Source organism: Chiloscyllium plagiosum, chromosome 13 (assembly GCF_004010195.1).
Source record: "Chiloscyllium plagiosum isolate BGI_BamShark_2017 chromosome 13, ASM401019v2, whole genome shotgun sequence".
NCBI classification, from domain to species: domain Eukaryota; kingdom Metazoa; phylum Chordata; class Chondrichthyes; order Orectolobiformes; family Hemiscylliidae; genus Chiloscyllium; species Chiloscyllium plagiosum.
Window position 1 is genome coordinate 3,635,453 of NC_057722.1, and position 21,976 is coordinate 3,657,428.

Sequence of the window (21,976 nt, forward strand, 5' to 3'; positions counted from 1 at the left end):
TAGTGTTAGGTAAGGGGTAAATGTAGGGGTATGGGTGGGTTTCGCTTCGGCGGGTCGGTGTGGACTTGTTGGGTCGAAGGGCCTGTTTCCACACTGTAATCTAATCTAATCTCCGACCTATCACCTTCACCCCAACCTTTACCCACCTATTGCACTCTCAGGTACCTTCCCCCAAGCCTCACCCCCTCCCATTTATCTCTTCATCCCCGAGGGTCCCAGCCTCATTCCTGATGAAGGGCTTTAGCCCGAAACATCAATTTTCCTGCTCCTCGGATGCTGCCTGACCTGCTGTGCTTTTCCAGCACCCTCTAATCTTGACGCTGATTTCCAGCATCTACAGTACTCTCTCTCTTAAAAGGACCAAATGGCCTACCCCGTTCCTACTTTTTGTGATCTTAGGATTTTATTGGAGATTTGTTGATAGTAGGAATAAATGATCATTTCTGCATCTGCCGGCATTAATTCAGGATGGTGTCCCCTTGGCAGTCGGGTCAGGGATGTTACAGAGAGGGTGCAGTGCACCCTGAAGGGATTAGATGACCAGTTAGCAGTCATGACCATATCGGTACCATTGGCAAATGTAAAGCAGTGGACAGTCCTATAGTCAGACATTAAGGGGTCGGTGAGACCTTAGAAAGCAGAACATCAAGAATAGTAACATCGGAGTTATTTCCAGTGTCAGGTATAAGTGACTTCAGAAATAGGTGAATAAAGCAGATGAATGCAAGGCTAGAAGCGTGGTGCAGGATTCAGGGGTTTAGATTACACAATAAAGCTGGCCTTTTGGCCCTCATATCTGTGTCAAATAACAAACATCAAACTACTCTAGTCCCATTTACCTGCACTCTTTTCCATAGATTACTATGCCCTAGCATCTTAAGTACTCATCCCTACATTTCTTAAAAGTTGAGTACCTGCCCCCCCACCACCCTCTAAGGTAGCATATTCCATATTTTTACCGGTGCAATTTTTTTTCTCTCACAATCTCCTCAAAATCACTTACACGTCACTTAAACATATGGTGTCTGGTCATGGACATGTCATAGATTCTCACTTTCTATTCTGTCCACCCCTCATAATTTTGTCTACCTCATTCAGATACACATCAGCCTCCTCTGCTCCAGGGAAAAGAAAACTAGCCTATCCAGTCTGAAAACAAAAACTGCTGGAAATCACAGTAGGTCAGACAGTATCCGTGGAGAGCAAGGCAGGCGAACATTTCGAGGCCATCTGGGATGACCTGGACATTTCCACTCCAGGACATCCCAGGTGGTCTCGTACTTCAAGGACCACAATTTTCTCTCCGAAGTGGTCAACATGCTCTCTAGCACATCTTCTCCATTTCCCACACCTCCACTCTTGAAGCTTACCCCTCCAACCACAACAAAGATCAACCCTCCCACACCACCTAGTCTGCACCTTCTACCCAACTAAATGTCCAGATACAATGCATTATCCTCCATCATTCCCACCACCTACAGTCAGACCCTATCATCCCATCACTGGCCCACCCCTATCAGCACTCTACAGGGACAATTCTACCTTCTCCCCGGCACCACCCCCACCCTCCCATTTATCTCTCAGCCCCCTTTACCAGCCCCCACATTCCTGATTAAGGGTTTATGCCTGAAACATTGAATCTCCTGCTCCTCAGATGCTGCCTGACATGCTGTGCTTTTCTAGCGTCACACTTTTCAACTCTCATTACAACTGAGACTTTCCATTCCAAGCAACGTCCTGATGAATCTCCTGTGCACCCTGTCCAGTGTGGTGACCGGAACTACACATAATATTCCACCTTGGCCTCAACAGTATTTTATAAAGTTGTACAGAAGTTCTATGCTGCTATATCCTATATCCTGGCAAATGAATGCAAGCATCCTGCTTGCCTTCTTCGCCATGCTGTCTACTTGTGCTGACACCTTCAGCGATCTACTGACTTGTACACTAAGGTCCCTTTTTTCCTCTGTACTCCCAAGGGACCTACCATTTATTCATTAATTGAGATAACAAACAGCTAGGGTCCCAGTACTGATTCCTATGGTCCACTGCTGGCTTTCAATCACTAAAACAGCCCTCCATCACCCCCCTTTTTCTCCAGTTTGTAGGCTTATTTTGAATACAGTTTGCCAACTTGCCTTGGATCCTATGGGCTCTTGTCTTTTCAACCAGCCTTTCATGTAACCACCTTGTCAAAGGCCTTTCTGAAGTCTATGTAAATGACATCAACTGCACTACCTTTGCTAATATATTTAGTCACCTTTTCAAAAAAAACAATTAAATTATCCAGGCAGGATCTCCCTCTAATAAATGTGAGCTGACTAGCCGTGATCAATTTTATTTTCCAATAATTTCACTACACTGATATCTGACTGACTGACTGACTGGTTTGTGGTTACCTGACATTTCCCTCCTGTTCTCAGACATTGGGAACAGCTTTAGAGGGCTGTGACCTGTACTGATTGGACAGAGCTGGGACTGAATTCCTTGCAGGCAGTTTTGCCTGTGCTATCGGGGAGGATTTAATCTAACTGAATAGCGGTGTTGGATCCAGAAGAAAATATGAGAGAGAAATACCAAGGTGCACAGATACTGGAAGGAATGGTAGGGATTGCTAATATCTTGGGTGGGTTCAATGTAAAGGGAAAGGTAATCAAATCTATATTAGTGTTCTTGTACCTGTATGTGGATGCATGGAATGTGGTGAGTGACAGGTGCAGATTGCCATGTGGAAATATGAAGTCTGACAGTAATAGAGTCCAGGCTTGAACAAGAGCTGGATGAGATAAAAAATATTTCTGCATGCAAGTTGTTCAGGACATGTAAATTGTTGGTGACAGCACGGTGGCTCAGTGGTTAGCACTGCTGCCTCACAGCACCAGGGTCCCAGGTTCGATTCCAGCCTTGAGTGACTGTGTGGAGTTTGCATATTCTTCCTGTGTCTATGTGGGTTTCCTTCCACAATCCAAAGATGTGCAGGTCAGGTGAATTGGCCGTGCTAAATTGCCCGTAGTGTTAGGTATGTTAGTCAGAGGGAGTGGGTCTGGATGGGTTACTCTTTGGAGGGTCGGTGTGGATTTGTTGGGCCGGAGGGCCTATTTCCACACTGTAGGGAATCTAATCACAAAAAAAATAGAAAAGGAGTGCTAAGAAGAGGGGATAATATTGACTAAGGAGAAGGCTGCAGAGCTGAAGAGAAGAGTCAACAATAGAATCAATTTTATGAGAGCCATGTACCAATAAAGGTGCTCTTGTTTGAGCCATAGATTCACTACTCTCTGGTAAAAGCAGTTCCTCCTCATCTGTGTCCTAAGTCTACTCCCCCTAATGTTGAGGCTATGTCCCCTCGTTGAAGTGTCACCTACCAGCGGAAACAATTTGCCTGCCTCAAACTTATCCATCCCTTTCATAATTTTATATGTTTCTCTAAGATCTCCTCTCATTCTTCTAAATTCTAGTGAATACAGTCCCAAGCAGCGCAACATTTCCTCATTAGGTAACACCCTCTTCTCAAGAATCAACCCGATGAACCTCCTCTGCACTGCCTCCAAAACCAGTATATCCTTCCTCAAGTAAGGAGACCAGAACTACGCACAACACTCCAGGTGCAGCCTCACCAACATCTTGTACAATTGCAGCAGAACCTCCCTGCTCTTCAATTCAATTCCTCTAGCAATGAAAGCCAATATTCCGTTTGCCTTCCTGATTACCTGTTGCACCTGCAAATCAACTTTTAGTGATTTATGTATGAGCACTCCTAAGTCCCTCTGCAAACAGCATGCTGCAATCTTTCACCATTTAAATAATACTCTGACCTACTATTTTTACTTCCAAAGTGGATAATGTCACACTTACCAACACTGTACTCCATCTGCCAGACCATTGCCCACTCACTTAACCTATCTAAATCTCTCTGCAGAACCTCCATATCCTCTGCACAGTTTGCCTTTCCATTCAATTTAGTGTCATCAACAAATTTTGGATATGTTACTCCTCTTCAAAATCATTTCTATACATCATGAACAGTTGTGGGCCCAACACTGACCCCTGCACCACCCGGCTCACCAAGCGGCAAAACACCCAATTATCCTATTCACCTAGCCTGCACATCTTTGGATTGTGGGAGGAAACTGGAGTACCTGGAGAAAACCCACGCAGACATGGGGAGAATGCGCAAGCTCCACACAGACAGTTACCAAAGGCTGGAATTGAGCCTGGATCCCTGGAGCTGTGAGGCAGCAGTGTTAACCACTGAAGCACTGTGCTGCTCTACCATGCCAGTATTACTTCTAACATTTTTCCAACAATTAGGGACCAAAATACACAAACCTGCTTTTCCCCTCAAAATATGTTTTAGTGAACAAAAATCTCACTGTTAACAATGATTATCAATAACCACTTATCAAAAAGAACTTCAAACTTCTATGAACTTTTATGTATTGTTTTTCAATTTCAATTTTGAAACAGCTGGATTTATTTTTAGATTTTAGATTAGATTACATTACAGTGTGGAAACAGGCCCTTCGGCCCAACAAGTCCACACCGACCCGCCGAAGCGAAACCCACCCATACCCCTACATTTACCCCTTACCTAACACTACGGGCAATTTAGCATGGCCAATTCACCTGACCCTGCACATCTTTTGGACTGTAGGAGGAAACCGGAGCACCCGGAGGAAACCCACGCAGACACGGGGAGAACGTGCAAACTCCACACAGTCAGTCGCCTGAGGCGGGAATTGAACCCGGGTCTCAGGCGCTGTGAGGCAGCAGTGCTAACCACTGTGCCACCGTGCCGCCCACAAAGTCATTTTCTGTTTTGTTTCAATTTAATGCTTACCTTCCTGGCATTGTTTTGTATATTCTGTGAACCATATTTGTTATTTCATTCTGTGCTGCATTCCAGTTTGTATGTTCTCATCTCTAATTGTTTTATCTCTGCAGTCTCTGCTCCAATCTGTGTTTGGTATTCACTGTCTGAATAGCCTATATGTTCTACTACAAAATATCTCTAACTTGTGTATTCTCTGTTCTTACAGAGTTTCCCAAAATGCTGGCCAGGTTGCTGCTGAATCCATTGTTTATCATTATTGTGATAGCTCAGTGCAGTTTCTCTTCTATGCTTGCTGGTCTCTCCACATACTTCAATAAATTCTTGGAACAACAGTACTCTACAACAGCTTCCTATGCAAATTTCCTCATAGGTAAGTGGAATTATATGAGCAATGATTTATTAATTTGGTATATGTTAATTGTTGTTTGTCCACACATTTGTCAACACTAACTAGGGTCACTAACTGTCAAATGCTGCCCGTGCCCTTGAAGATTCTGCCCAGTTAAAATCAATTCCAGAACCACTTTAATCCTCCACAGATTCAGATTTCCCTGGTGGGCCTTTTGTAGATACAACATGGATGGCCTCATACATGCTGCGTTGAATGATATTGGTCAAAATTTATTCACTCACAAAATTAGCCATTGTCTTTTTGTAGCATCCTTCACTATATACTGTCCTTCCTAATTTATTGTCAATAGCAGGAAGGGCTATATGGATTCAGAATAATTTATTTCACAAAAGGAGACTAGTCTGCCCAACAAATCCTTGCTGGCCCTCTTACAGAACATTTCTAGTCTCTCACCACTTGAGCCCTTTGGCGCTCCAGATTTAATTCCTTCAGTACAAATCCAATTTCTTTCTCTCTGATTCCACCTTCACCAGCCTCAAGACTCAATGTTTTGCAAGGTGCCCTCTCATATTGTCCCCCACCCACCTAACCCCTTGCAATTTCTTAGCTACTGGGAATAGTTTTTCTTTAATCTACCTCCTACCTGTCATGATCACTTTACATCTTGATCAAATATTCTCTTATTCTCATTTGCTCCAAGCAGAACAATCCCAGCATCTTGAGCCTGACATTTTTGCTAAACTATTCATTCTTGGGGCCATTATGATAAATCTCACCTACATCCTTTTAAGAGCCTACACACTTCCTCTGAAAGTGTGGTGACCAGAACTGGATGCAATAGTTGACTTAGGACCTAATCATGACTTTATCAAGGATGAGCATAACTTCCTCACTTTTGTCCTCAAGATCTCTATTTATAAAGTCCAAGGTCATAATTGCTGTCATCACATCCTGTCACCTTCAAAAAGTCAATGCACCTGCTGTTCTAGATCCTTCCATTTCTGAACATTTTTTAGAACTGTACTAGGGAAGTGATTGCTGGGCCCCCTAGCATTATTGATAGCCATGGGTGAGATGCTGGAAAACTAGAGGTTGGTTAATGTGGTGCTATTATTTAAGAATGGTGATAAGGAAAATTCAGAACTATAGAGCAATAAGCCAGAAATCAGTGATGAGTAGGTTGTTGGAGGGATTCAGAAGGACAGGATTACACGTCTTTGGAAAGGCAAGGACTGATTAGGGATATGAAGAAGGGCTTATGCCTGAAACGTCGATTCTCCTGTTCGTTGGATGCTGCCTGACCTGCTGCGCTTTTCCAGCAACACATTTTCAGCCCTTCCCTGATTAGGGATAGTCAACATGACTTTATGCATGGGAAATCATGTCTCACTACTAACTATGTGGAGCTTTTTGAAGGAGTGACAAAGAAGATTGATGAAGGCAAAGCAGTGAATGGTGTCGGTATGGATTTCATTAAAGTGTTCAACAAGGCTCCACATGGCAGATTGGTTAGCAAGGTTAGGTCACATGGATCGAGGGAGAAATAGCCATTTGGATACAAAATTGGCTTGAAGTTGGGAAACAGAGGGTGGTGATGGAGGATTAACTTTTGGACTGGAGGCTTGTGACCAGTGAGGTGCTGAAAGGATTGGTGCTGGCTCTACTTGTCTAAATTAAACTCCATCTGCCACTTTTTGGCCCTTCAGTCCATCTGATCGAGGTCCCATTATACTCTGAGATAACCTACTTCACTGTCCACTATACTTTGCTATCATGTATAAACTTACTAACCATACCTCCTATATTTGATTTAAAATTGTTGATCTAAATGACAAAAAACAGTGCTCTTTACACCTATAGACATCAACCTAGCCAAGAATACCATTGCCACATTATTGGATTAAATGGTTACTCAGACACTCCATGAGACCAGCAGCATCAACAAAAACAGCATGCTAAAGTTACTAGATCTATACCTCACTACTCGCTTTACATTCAATGGATAAGTATACAGACAAATCAATGGCACAGCAATGGGTTCCCCAATATCAGGACTGATAGCAGACGCAGTAATGCAAAACTTAGAACAGACAGCCCTCCCAACCATCCAACTCAAACTCTAGATTTGGTGTGTACATGATATATTTGACATCATTAAATGTACGCAACTGGAAGAAACTCACCACCACATCAATAACATCTTCACCAGAATAAAATTCACTCAAGAAGAGGAAAAGAACAGCAGACTCCCTTTCTTGCAAGGATAAGTGACACTATAACAGCAACCACAAACAAAGATTAGATTACTTAGCGTGGAAACTGGCTCTTCGGCCCAACAAGTCCACACTGACCCTCTGAAGAGCAACCCACCCAGACCCATTCCCCTCACACTACGGGCGATTTAGCATGGCGAATTCACCTAACCTGCACATTTTTAGACTGTGGGAGGAAACTGGAGCAAACCCACACAGACACAGGAAGGATGTGCAAACTCCACACAGACAGTTGCCCAAGGCTGGAATTGAACCCGGGTCTCTGGGGCTGTGAGGCAGCAGTGCTAACCACTGTGCCACCGTAGTGCATTAGAACTGCATTAAGGAGGTTATCAAAAATTACAGAGTGATCTTGGTCAATTGGGAAAGTGGGCTGAGGACTGGCAAATGGCATTCAATGCAGAGAAATATGAGATGTTGCACTTAAGAAAGTCAAACCCAGATAAGATTTATTCAGTAAGTACTAAGATCCTGAGGAGTGTTGTGGAACAGAGGGACCTATGAGTAGGAGTACATAATTCATTGAAAGCGGTGTAACAGGTGGCAGGGTGGTGAAGAAGGCATTTAGCATGCTGGCCTTCATCAGTCGAGGCACTGAGTATAGGAGTTGGGATGTTATGCTCTATTGTACAAGTCATTGGTGAGGCCACACTTGGAGTATTTTGGTCACCCTGTTATATGAATGACAGTTAAACTGGAAAGAGTGCAAAAAAGGCTGTTGCCAGGACTAGTAGGCTTGAGTTATAGGGAAAGGTTGGCCAAGGGGACTTTGTTCCTTGGAACATAGGAAAATGAGGGGTGACCTTATTGAGGTGTATAAAATTATGAGGGGACATTGATAGGATGAATGCAGATAGTTATTTTTCCTGGGGATTGGGCATTGAAAACTAGAGAGCCATAGGTTTAAAGGTGAGAGAGGAAAGATTTAAGAAGGACCTGAGAGGCAATGTCTTCACGCAGAGAGTAGTGTGTACATGGATTGGACTGCCAGAGAAAGTGGTTGACGCAGGTACAATAACAACATTTTAAAAAACCATTTTGATAGATACAGGGATGGGAAACGTTTATGGGGAAATGGACAAACTGTGGGCAGTTGGAACAAATTGAGTTGGCACTATGGTCAGCATGGACCAGGTTGGGCCAAAGGATCCGTTTTCATGCTGTATTACTCTGATTCTATGACTATTCAAACAGGCAAGGACACACTGCAGCAATCCAGAACGTAGAACAGGAACACCTATTCAAGGGATTTAAATGGCACTAGCCTCCGATACTTAAACAATAAATCCAAAGAAGACATTACATAATCTGATCCAAGAGTGACCATATCATACATCAAAAACACATCGGAAATGACTACCCGATTAGCACCAGGGACCCAGGTTTCGATTCCAGCCTCGGGTGGCTGTGTGGAGTTTGCACATTCTCCCCGTGTCTCCGTGGGTTTCCTCTGGGTGTTTTGGTTTCCTCCCACAGTCCAAAGATGTGCCGGTCAGGTGAATTGGCCATGCTAAATTGCCCACAGGGTTAGATGCATTAGTCAGAGGGAAATGGGTCTGGGTAGGTTAGTGTTCAGAGGGTCGGTGTGGACCTTTTGGGCTGAAGGACCTGTTTCCGCACTGAAGGGAATTTATTCTAATCTAATCTACTCATAGCCCTAGGAATCTTCGTGGCCAACAAACCAATTAACATCTTTCAGCAGCTCCTCACAAAGATTATAAATCCAGTATTCACATCCAACAGGACGAAAGTTATCTACAAAATATCCTGCAAGGACTGTGAAAAGTACTACTTAGGACAAACAAGGAGAAAACTGATTACATGAGTGCATAGAGATCAGCTCACCACTGCGAGACACAACCAGTGCTCTCTCATTTCCAACCACACAGACAATGAAGGACACAAATTCAACTGAGATAATGTTAGCACAGGCAAAACAGAGACACACAAGAGAATTCCTTGAAGTCTGGCACTCCAACCAGAACACAATAAATAAACACACTGAACTCGACCACATTTACAAACTACTCAGACATACAACCGAAGTACTGAGAAACAGAGACACATAGATTCCAGGTGGGACAGACCACCAGGAGATGCACAGGTGATGTCACCTAGCGAAGCATCAAAACATCTGCAGACAAACACACCAGTTCAGCGAACAAATGTACAAACTCATCCACAACCCAAACTACAAATCTTTTCAAAACATTCTTAGTACCTCTTGTTTTAGAGAAGTCTGCCATGAGGAATAGATTCTCACAATCTAACCAGTCTAAGGCTGTCATAATTTTGTACACTTCAATCAGATCCCTCTTCAGGCACCTGTGCTCCATGGTAAAACAAGCCCAGCACATCCAGTGTGGCAACCAGAACTGTACACAGTATTCCATTATGTGTACAGTTTTATAAAGTCATAAAAGACCAATGTTTTATAAGGTCATAAAAGACTTCCTTGCTCTGATATTTTATGCTCCATCTAATGAAGGCAAGCTACCCATATGCCTTCATCACCACCCTAACTACCTGTCTGCTCACCTTCAGTTATCTTTGGACTCATACATCAAGGTCTCTTTGTTCCTTAGTACTCCCTTTTCATTGTATTCATTGTATATATCTTCCCTTAATAGACCTCCCAAAAGGCACCACTTCACACTCATCAGGATTAAACTCCATCAGACATTGCTTTGCCCAGTTTACCAGCTGATCAATATCAGCTGTAGCTTGAAGCCATCCTCCTATCAATGACACCAACAATTTTCATGTCATCTGTAAACTTACTAATTATACCTTGTACATTCACATCTAAGTCATTAACATACATAACAAACAGCAAGGGTCCCAGCACCACACCATCACTGCTCACATGTTTCCATTCACAAAACAACCCTCCAACATTTCCCTTTGCCTCTTCTTTGCAAACCAAATTTAGATCCAGTTGCTAACTTGCCTCGGATCTTACGAGCTCTTTTGGACCATCCTTCCTTATGGGCTTACTGAAGTCCATGTAAACCACATCAAATAAATTACACTCCAGCTATCTGACAGGTGTTTGCCTCCCTCTCTCAAACTGTGTTAAATTTAAAATGCCCCAATAATATGACCCTGTCTTTGATACACATTTGTCTAATTTCTACATTTGTACAATTTAGCACTTCAAAGATGATACCAGGGGCCTATACACGGTTATATATATATTGTCTACATTATATATATCGTCTACATTGAATCCCCTTATTTCATTGCCCCCTCATCATTGCAGTGATTTTGTTTCTAATCAGTTTCTAATCTGCTATACTCCTGCCACTTTCATCCTGTCAATCTTTTCGCCTGATATATATCTACGTGTTAATGCTCATTTAATTTGTTCCATACACTCAGTGCCTTTGTATGTCGATCTCTTATTTGGACCAAAAGTGCAACCTGACTCTCAGCACTGATGCTTTATTCACCTTTTAATTATTTCTCTGTTCTGTTTAATCAATACACTTTTGTCATTACCTGTCATACTTTAGGTAGGATTCCTGACTGCTTCGTTCCTGTTACTTGTTTGTGAAACTGTATTGACATCCCCCTCTCATTTACTAGTTTAAAGTCCTGTGACCATCCTATTTAGCCTTTCTCTCAAGACAGATTAGTTCAGGTGAAGTCTGCCACAATGATAATGTTCCTTCCTATTCCAATACTAATGCCAGTGCCCCATGAAATGGAACCATCTTTCCCATACAGTTCCTTTAGCTACTTGATTAGTTCCCTAATTTTCTTATCTCTGTGCCAATTTGCTCATAGCTCAGCTAATAATCTAGATACTTAACACTCTGGGGTTAGCACTTCTGCCTCATAGCGACAGGAATCAGGATTTGATTCCAGTCTTAGGTGACTGTCTGTGGGGAGTTTGCACATTTTCTCCCTGTCTATGTGGGTTTCCTCCAGATGCTTCAAAGATGTGGAGGCTAGGTGAATTGACCATGTGAAATTGCCTTGTAATGTGTGTGCAGACATGGTAGGTTAACTATGGTTAATGTTGGGCTATGGGGAGAGGCGAGGATGCCCTTCGGCCTTAATCTTAGAGTTAGAAAATAGAAGACAGGTATAGGAGGAGGCCATTTGACGCTTCGAGCTCCCCCATTCATCACGATCATGACTGATCTTCCAACTCAATAGCCTAGTCCTGTGTTCTCCCCATAAACTTTGATCCCATTTACCCCACGTGCTATACCTAGCCACATCTTGAATACATTCAATATTTTGGCATCAACTACCTCCTGTGGCTCACCAGTCTTTGAGTGAAGAAATGTCTCCTCATCTCCATCCTAAATGATCCACCCCAAGTCCTCAGACTGCGACCCCTGGTTCTGGATGCACCCACCACTGGGAACATTCTCCCTGCATCTACCCTGTCCAGTCATGTTAGATGTTCCCCTTAGTTTAACTGTAGTCTTCTTTAAATTCTCAGACTTTTTACTTGTGCTGTTAATAAGTCTCTTAACAATATTACTACTAATAATAATATGCTTTTCTGAAATTACTGCTATTTAAATTAGTCCCTAAAGTCATATTCCTTACCAATTAATTGGCCCAGTGCTTTTCTGTGACATCACTCTGTGTTTCAGCAGCGACCAGCTGAACGAGTGAAATCAGTATTTCCTCCAATACTTCCCTCACTTCTAATCAATCTGTTCAAGAAACTTCATGAATTCTACAGCTATATTGTCTTCCTGAGTCAAGACAGATGTGAAGTATCCATTTATCACTCTACCAATGTCCTCTGGCTTCACACTTAGATTGCTCCCTTGATCCTTAATGGATCCCAGTCGTGGGACTCTCCTTAATCTTGCCCACCAATTTTTCATGGCCATCCTCCACCACCCACCCCCTGCTATACCCTTGCTTTCCTGTGTACCCCCTGCGTTTCTTATAATCCTCTAGGGTCTTAATTGATTTTCACCCTTTGCACCCATTAAAAGCCTCTCCTCTCCTTTACATTCAGTCCTGAATATTCCTCGATACCCATGACTAATTGGGCTTGTTGTGCCTACATTTCCCCATGAAGGGAATATGTTTAGCCTGTACTGTCTCAATTGCTTTTTGTACATCTCTGACTGTTCTACTGTAGATTTACCCTCAAGTAGCTGTTCCCAGTTGACTTTGGCCAGATCCTACTATATGTTAATAAAATCTGCCTTCCCACAACCCAAAACCCATTTCTGCAGACCATTTTTCTCCTTTACATTGGTGTAAGTGACAAAAATAAATCAAAGTATAATAAAGAAAACTTTGCTTATGAGCAAGATCATAAGAAGCAAGGATTTACAGAACAAAGGTTTTAGACACAGGCATAGAGGTAAAATTACACAGGGTATCAATGTTAGCACGATCAGCATTATTTGAGGCTAGACAGTCTGTTCAATAGTGTAAAATGGCCAGGAAGAAGATGCCCCTGAACCTACTGGTGCATGTGTTCAGGTTTCTGTATCTTCTGCCTAATGGAAGAGGTTGTAGGAGATCATTACTGGAGCATGCAAGGTCTTTGATGATGGTGGCAGTCTCTCTGTGGCAGAAAACCTTGTAAATTGAGTCCATGGTTGGAAGGTTGGCTCCTGTGTTGGCCTGGGCTGTGCACATCACCCTCTGTAGTTTCCTACGATCCTGGGCAGAGTAGTCGCCATACCAGGACAGTATGCTTTCAAATGTCTGTCTGTAGACATAGGTGAGGATCCTTATGGATATGCCTAATTTCCTGAGCTAGTCGAGGAAGAAGAGGCATTGTTTTTCCATAACAAACTTAACATGTAGAGTATCGTGGTCGCTAGCATTAAAATGTTCCTCCACTGTTAGCTCGACCACCTGTCTGGCTTCATTCCCCAGAATTAAGACCAACACTGCACTGTTCCTTTTGGACCATCTTTATGTTGATTTAAAAGTCTCCTGAATATGTTTTAGGAAATCTACCTCCTCTAAACCCTCGATACTAGGATTATCCTAATAATTGTTGGGAAAGTTAAAATCCTATTATTATTTTTATACACCTCAGTGAATTGTCTACACATCTGCTCCTCAATTGCCCCTGACTGCTTAGGGGTGTGATTTTCCCCTTCTTAATCCTAAACTCTACCCACACAGCCTCATTTAATGACCCTTTCAAGATATTGTCCTACCTTACTCCAGTGACTGACTCTTTAATTTTGCACAATCCCCTTTCTTGCCTGCAAATCATATACCTAGGATTGAGTTACCAGTCTTGTTCCTGTCTCAACCACATCTGTGATGGCAACAATATTGCAATTCCACATGTCAATCCGTGCCCTTAACTCATCTTTCTTACTTATAATACTTCTAACATTAATGGAGAGGCCATCCAGCCTTGCCTTACTCTCTTGAGACTCAACATGTCTGAACTCCCTCTGCCTAGGTTTCTTTTCTAAGTCCTGCCTATGCTAAATTACTTTCAATTCCTCCCAACTGCACTAACAAACCCACCCACAAGGATGTTGGTCCCATTCTGGTACAAATGCAGACCATTCTAGTTGCAGAGGTCCCACCTTCCCTAGAAATGGTCCCAATGGATCAGGGAATCTAAATCCCTCCCTCCTGCACCAGCTCTTGAGCAATGCATTCATCTGTCATATTCTTGTATTTCTGTGTTTGCCAGCCCTTGGCACAATGGGTGATACCGTGATTACACCCTATGGGGTCTAATCTCTTTACTAAGGATTCCTCTATTACTATGGGTCCTGCTTTTTTTCTTTCTCCCCATTTCCTGTACCGTCAGGCTGTCTGGCCCAAAAGCTTAGCTCTGACTGTAGTCCCTTGAGGAATCAATGCCCTTGACAAATTTAAATAGAAAAGAACAATTTGTAAGTGGAACAAAAGGGATTTCTGCCCTACCTGCCTGATTCTCTTTGACTGCCTGGTGGTCACCCATTTCCTTCTTTCCTCCAGTCCCTCAGCTCCAGTGTGACCATCTTTCTAAATGTAATATCCATGTGACTTAGTGTCACATGTGTGTGACAGTGTCTCCAGCCACTGCCTGACCTCCAAAATACAGAGCTCAAGGTACTACAGTTGGGCGCACTTCCTGAATATGTGGTCATCTTGGACGCTGGTAGGATTCAAGATTTCCCACATGTGTCCAGTCACACATTCCGCTCGGTTGACCATACCTGCCATGTTTTAAAATTAAATTTACTTGGTTTTACCAATTCATTTTTCTTATTAATTAATCAAAAAGAGATACTCCACTTTTCTTATTCTTTGACTGGTACTTGCCCCTAGTACGTTTTAGTTCGTCTTTAATCAATATTCGAATGAACGTCTATTACCAACTGAAGAACTTATTTTCTTGTGATGTAACTTCAGGTTAGTGCTGGGCCACCAATCCTGGGCCTCAGTTTATCCAATTAAAAGGCCATACGAACTATGAGTCAAAAGAAAATTTTAAAAGTACTCTTGTACTTTGCACCAAATTTCCATGGTACTCCAAAATCCCAGAAAATCACACTCAGGATGTGCTTCACACGATTGGTGCTCTCGGCACACTACTTATGTTCTGTCAAACGTTCCCAAGATGTTAGGATCACTCCTAGTCTGTGCCAATCATGTTCAGCAGCCACCTTGCCCTGACGTTGACTAGGTGTAAGTGAGGACTGCAGATGCTGAAGATCAGAGCTGAAAATGTATTGCTGGAAAAGCGCAGCAGGTCAGGCAGCATCCAAGGAGCAGGAGAATCGACGTTTCGGGCATAAGCCCGAAGAAAGCCCGAAGAAGTCCTGAAGGAGGGCTTATGCCCGAAACGTTGACTAGGTGTATTTGAAACAACAACATTGAACATTAGGCTGGTAATGCAATTACACAGATCCACTGTACTGACTGGGACATGAAGTGTCAGACTGTGCAATGCACACCACTCAATGCTGGAGTATAGCATCTCTCCACAGGTTGTTTGTCTCTCCACAGGTGCTGCCAAACCTGCAGAGTTTCTCCAGCAATTTCTGTTTTGATTTCCAATCTCAAGAATCTGCAATAAATTACCTTTGCTTTTGCTTTTATTTCACTGATGACTCTCTGTTGTTCTATCTTTAGGATCTATAATGCTTCCAGCTGTTGCTGTAGGAATGATCCTTGGTGGGCTTTTTATGAAGCGTTTCCATCTCTCCCTGGCGAAGATCCCCTGGTGCTCAGCCAGCATTCTGAGTCTGGTCATTATTCTGAACATTCCTCTGTTTTTCTTGGGATGCTCAACTCAGAAAATTGCTGGAATCAATTACAGTAAAGATGGCAACAGGTAATCCTATGTTTGGGAGTAATTCCCTGTCAATATAATAGAAAATGATGGGAACAAATCTCTTGTTCTGTTTGTGAGTCTTATGAAATTCTGATTTGCACTGGCATAACAATGCTCAATCTGTTGTGTCTCTTGAGATTGGCCCAGACCTAAGGCACACAGTAGGCAGAGAAAGCCATTTTAATCATTTTACCTCATTTTTTTATGGTCCATGAGTTAGCCAGGGTTATTGCTCTTTTATTCCTGTGTAGTAGGCCTCAATCTCTGAGGAAACACCCCCATATCTAAATAGCTGAGGCTAGAAATATTGTTGCATGGAGGATTGTGGCTCTAAATTCATGGTAATAACCCAAGATCCCGCAGAACAATTTGATAAGGTTTGCAATTATGGTGCACAAATGCTCTGTCTTAAAGCCGTCCTTTCACAAAAAAAAGGACAAAATAACCTCTTAAAGCCACAACATCATCACACTACTCCATAAGATCATAATGGACCTTTGAGTAAAAAGTCTCAGGTTTTAATCTAGTAACAATTGCCATTTATGGAACAGAGTATTCCACACTTGTACCTTTTTAATATCAAGATATATCTCCTAATTTCACTCCTAAAAGGTCTGGTTTCACTTTTTAAAATATGCTTCCTAGTCCTAGAATCCTCAATCAATGGAAATTCTTTCCCTCTCTCTACTCTACTGTTTCTCTTGAAAACTTTGATTATTCTACCCTTTATCCCGATAATTTCCAAGAAATCCAACTTTAGCCAGTGCAATCCTTGTATTCCAAATATGTCATGGTAATTTATAGTCTTGAGGAGTAGCGAAACAGGGTAATATGTTGCTATGTTCACTTTTAATATTAAGAATTTATTCAAACCCATCACTTAATTTGAACTCTGGAGAGGGACAATGTTGGCATTCATCAAATAATGGAAAGATCAGACAGGAAAGTTTTTAAATCACATGGTACACTGCATTCCCTCCAAGACCAATATATCATTTGTAAAGCAAGGTACCCAGAACTGCTCACAATTTCCAGCTGTGGTCTAACAGAGCTTTGTGGAGCTGAAGCATGACTTCTACCCCTTTGTATTCTGGTTGTGGTGACTTTATAGTCCAGTATTTTAACATAAAATTTAATCATTTGTGTCATTAGTCCCCCAAGATTTCTTTGACTTACATTACAGGAACTGTATCCTTTATTTGCATCCTTTGTAAGTTCAAAACATGTTACGTCACATGAAGATTCATTGTCACAGTTTTGACCAGTCACTTTATCAATTTGCTTGAGATTGTATGCAACTGCACTAACTCTAATTCCACCCACACAGCACATTTGGCTTTCTATTCTGTCATCTTGGAGAACTAAGCACTACTAGGTAATGGGTGGAGTAGAGTGCTGCCAGCATTCCTCCTTTCTGCACTGGATCCAAAGGTCTGTTTGGTTTACAGTGGTACAGGATCAAACACTGGTGAGATTAATAAAAGGAGGCACTTTCTTTAACAACATGGTGTAGTTTAATGTATTGACTAATTAAATAAATTGTTAAGCTATCAGGAAGTAGAGATAACATATCAGACCAGATTAGAATCTTGAGCTGACTCTTGATTTTTCAACAAAGACTGTTTGATATCATCAGATTGGATAGAAATCAATGTAATCTCCAGCATTAACTCTTTAAGAATCATTATCTACTGCAACAAAGGCCTCCATACAGATTTTTGTGGGACACCCCTCGTCACATTCTGCCAATTAGAGTACTTGCCCATTGTCTCTATTTTATCTCAGCCAGTTCCCAAACCAGCCCAATATTTTTTTCCAGTTCCATGGATTTTGATGTTAGACGATATCCCCAGACCCACCCTTCTCAAAGAGGAATGGGACATGAGCAGTGATACTTGCATCCCATTAAAGAATTTTTAAAAAGTACAGTCGTAGATGGTACATTGCCCAAGTGTCACATCCACTGCAATTGAACCCTGCAGATTCTAATCCTGACCTGCGATCCATTTTTTTTTTTCATATCAAACCTTTTGATTGGAGTTCGATGGTTAAATTATTGTGAAAATGAATTACACAAGATTGAATATGTCATGAATTTGTGTATAATGCAGGGAATTCACCAGCACTAGATTTTACGATCCGTTCCCAGGAAAAGCGGCCAACATAGATTACCATTTAACTTGACCGCTTACCATTTTAAAAGATACCCATTCCCAACATCCCCCCACCTCCCTTGCTGTCACCCCACTTGACTGTCTTCAGCTTCCCTTGTTCCTTCTCATCCCAAAATATTCTCAATCTCCCTAACCCATCCCTGCCACTGTCTGACAATATGGATTCTTCTCTCATGAGCCAGATAGGATTCCAGAAGGTGAGTCAGGAGATGAGGAGAGGGGCAGGGAGGGGACGAGGTGAACAATTTCAAAGTGGGGAGTGCTGAGCAGTATTTTGGGTGAGTTGAGAGGGGGTAACAGTGTTGGTGCAGGGAGACATTTCTCAATTTAGCCGCGTGAGGAGCTTGGTTGGTCGTCTTTGAGCTGCAGGCCTGAATATATCAGGAGTTTCACAGCCTCCGGTTTAGCTGTAGAACAATTCACTTCTTGGATACCAATATCTATTTATATCAGTCCCACATATTCCCTATGGATAGTTCTTAGGAATGTCTGTGTTATTCAGTAAAATCAGAATCGGTTTCATTTGAAATGAGCTGCTGGTTTGATATTTTTGTGGTGTTTCTGGGTCTTGACAGGTCCTCTTCATTCAGTCTCCAGGCTGACTGTAATGCTCATTGCTTCTGCTCTGATTACACCTACAACCCAGTGTGTGGAGTTGATGCTGTAGAATACATCTCACCATGCCATGCTGGTTGTACTTATTCTCTCTTCAATCAATCCACAAGGATGATTATAGTAAGTGCTACTGAGATTTACTGAAAATAATGTCTGTTTCCTCTGTTTTATATAAAGTTATTTATCTGTCCATCTCAACATGTTGAAATATTGCATTTGGCTCTCTCATCCAAGATATTTATAAATATCATGAATAGCTGAAGCTTTGAGCATTTATTCCTGCAGTACTCCATTTTTTGTTCTGCTGCTTGGAAAAAGACACATTCATTCCCACTCTCTATTTCTGGTCTATCAATGAATTTTAGATCAATATTATCCCAATTCTGTGTGTTTTCATTTTGACATGAATCAAAATCCACCACTTCCTTTGGTTTTCCTCTATCTACTGTATTAGTTACATTTCATGTACCTGTGCTGACTTTGTCTAATCCCATAAATGCTTTCCAAATGTTCTGTTATCATGTCTTTTACAATATACTCGAACATTCTCCCCTGCTACTGACAGTAGGCTAACTGGTTTGTAGTTTTGTTTTTCCTTTCCCTCTTTTTTGTTAAACGAGTCGGATCTCATTTGCCGACCTTCACTCTGTAGAAACTGCTTCACAGTCTCCAGAGTTTTGGAAGATGATCGCCAATGTATCCAGTATTTCCAGGGTTATTTTCTTTAGTATTTTGGGATGTAGGTGAATCAAATCCCAGGAATTTGTTAATGTTTAACTCCATTCCTGTAGCACATTTTGTTAAACTTATCTTCAATTCCTCTCTGTTTATTAGACCCTTCGTCCCTAACACTTCTGCCATCTTTCATGAAGACAGAACCTAAACATGTTCAGTTCTTCCACCATTTCGTTGGTCCAAATATAATTTCTCTCATTCCTGGCTATATATTTGTATTCACTACCTTTTTTCTCTTTGCACAATTGTAGAGGTACTTACACAAGCAGTTTTTGTATTCCCTATAAGTTTATTCTTACACTTCATATCTTAATCTCTTCATTTTTTTGTCCTTGTTTGTTGAAATATAAATTGGTCCCAGTCATCAAGCTTTCTACTTTTTCATATCTCCACTTTGGATTGAATATTATCCCTAACTTCTTCAATGAGTCATGTTTGAGACATTTATTTTGACACCACATAGAATAAATAATTATTGCAAGTCATCCAGACATTAGATTAGATTCCCTACAGTGTGGAAATAGGCCCTTTGGCCCAACCATACACACCGACCAGGCGAAGAGTAAGCCACGCAGACCCATTTCCCTCTGACTATCACAGTGGGCAATTTAGATTAGATTACTTACAGTGTGGAAACAGACCGTTCAGCCCAACAAGTCCACACCGACCCGCCAAAGCGCAACCCACCCAGACCCATTCCCCTACATTTACCCCTGCTCCTAACACTACGGGCAATTTTAGCATGGCCAATTCACCTAACCTGTACATTTTTGGAGTGTGGGAGGAAACCGGAGTACCCGGAGGAAACCCACACAGACACTGAGAGAATGTGCAAACTCCACACAGTCAGATGCCTGAGGCAGGAATCGAACCCAGGTCTCTGGTGCTGTGAGGCAGCAGTGCTAACCACTGAGCCACCATGCCACCCAAATTCCTTAAATGTTAGCCATTGCCAATCCTTTTTGTAAGGTTTCCCAATCCATTGTTGTAAACCCAGCCTCATATCCTCAGAATTCCCTTTATTTAAATTCAGGGCTCCAGCTTCGGATTCAGCTCCATCATTTTTGATATAATGAACAACTCTATTATTTATGATTATTCTTCCCAGTGGACCCTGCACAACAAGACTATTAACTAACCTGTTTGCTTTGCACAGTACCCAGTCTAGGACACCTTGCTCTCTGGTTCAATGTGTTGGTCTAAAAAAGGCTATCATGTATACTCAGAGGAAATCCTTTTCTGCAAAATTACTGCTAGCTTGGTTTGTCCAATCAATATGTAAATTAAGTCACCCTTGATTACAGCTGTACCATTATTGTATACATCCCTTTTCATTTCTTACTTACTGTTTAGGGGGTCTGCAAACAACGTGCACCAATGTTTTCTGTCCCTTGCTGTTCCTTTTCTCATTTTCTAAGCCAAAATCCTTCCTCACTATTGCCTTAATTTATCCTTTACTCACAATGCTACTTCACCCCCATCATTTTCAGTCTCTCCTTCCTAAATGTTGAATACACTTAGATGTTCAGTTCCAATCATTGGTCTACCCTTCAACCATGCCTCTGTATTTGCAACAGTGTAATAACTGTTTTGACCTATTTGTGCTATTAATTCATAGAATCCCTAGAGTGTGGAAGCAAACCACTCAGCCCATTGAGTCCACACCGAACCTCCAAACAGTATCACACTAAGACTCTACTCACTACTCTATCATCCTGTATTTACAATGGCTAATTCACCTAGCCTGCATATTCCTAGACACTATAGGCAATATAGCGTGACCAATCCACCTAGCCTGCGTCTCTTTGGACTGTAGGAAAAAAACCAGAGCACCCAGACGAAACTCAAATAGACATTTGGAGAATATGCAAACTCCACACAGAGTTACCTGCGGGTGGAATCAAACCCAGATGCCTGGTGTTGTGAGACAGCAGCGCTAACCACTGAGCCACCATTTACCTTATGGTGAATGTTCTCTGCATTAAGACACAATGCCTTTCGATTCAACTTTTTAACATTGTTAGTCATCTTAGCTTTATTTTGCATTAGGGGCCCATTTGTTTTCTCATCCTTGTTTTTTTTCTGCCTTCCATTTTTGCTTCTTTTGTTTGTATGCTCATTCCTCCCTCCTCAGATTTTTATTCCTTTTCTAGATTAATCTTCTCCCTGACAGTACGAAGAAATAGACCCTCTTGAAGACCCTCCTGGTCTGCTTAGATGCTATCTAGATTTGTACTGGTCCCACCTTTTCCGAAATCATTCCCAATTACCAAGAATTTGAATCCCCATATCATAACTTCAGCCAAGTATTCATCCTACTTTTGAACTCCTACTTCTTAATTTGCATCCTAGCTTCCCTACTGAGCTTATGGGACCTCATCCCCCATTTCATACTCATATTGTTGGTACTGATGTGTACCACGACCACTGACTGTTTACCATCTCACTGTAGAATGCTCTGCAGACTCCTTGACCCTGGTACCATTTCACAGTTTCTTTTGAGGCCTCAGAAATACTTGTCTAATCCCCTTGCTAATGAATCCCTCATCACTATAGCCTTTCTATTCTGAGTCCTTCCCTCTTATACCACAGAATGAACCATAGTGACATGGAAATGGTTCCCATTGCTATCCCCTGAGAGGTTGGCCCGCCAGCATTGTCCAAATTAGTTTACCTGATGGAGACAGCGATCATCACCAGGATCTCCTA

General features: G+C 41.9%; 1 protein-coding gene across 6 annotated transcripts in view; it reads left to right on the plus strand.

The window, feature by feature from the left end:
* Nucleotides 1-18,691, plus strand: part of LOC122555682 (solute carrier organic anion transporter family member 2A1-like) — a 112,449-nt gene extending 93,758 nt beyond the window's left edge. For 4 of the 6 annotated variants that reach the window (XM_043701691.1, XM_043701693.1, XM_043701694.1 and 1 more), the window contains 3 exons: nt 5,040-5,204; nt 15,542-15,743; nt 18,493-18,691. In XM_043701691.1, the coding sequence (XP_043557626.1) occupies nt 5,040-5,204; nt 15,542-15,743; nt 18,493-18,676 (551 nt within the window). In that variant the 3' untranslated portion in view covers nt 18,677-18,691. The remainder of the gene's footprint in view (nt 1-5,039; nt 5,205-15,541; nt 15,744-18,492) is intronic. The other 2 variants (XM_043701695.1, XM_043701692.1) reach the window with 1 other exon arrangement.
* Nucleotides 18,692-21,976: the final 3,285 nt, after the last annotated feature.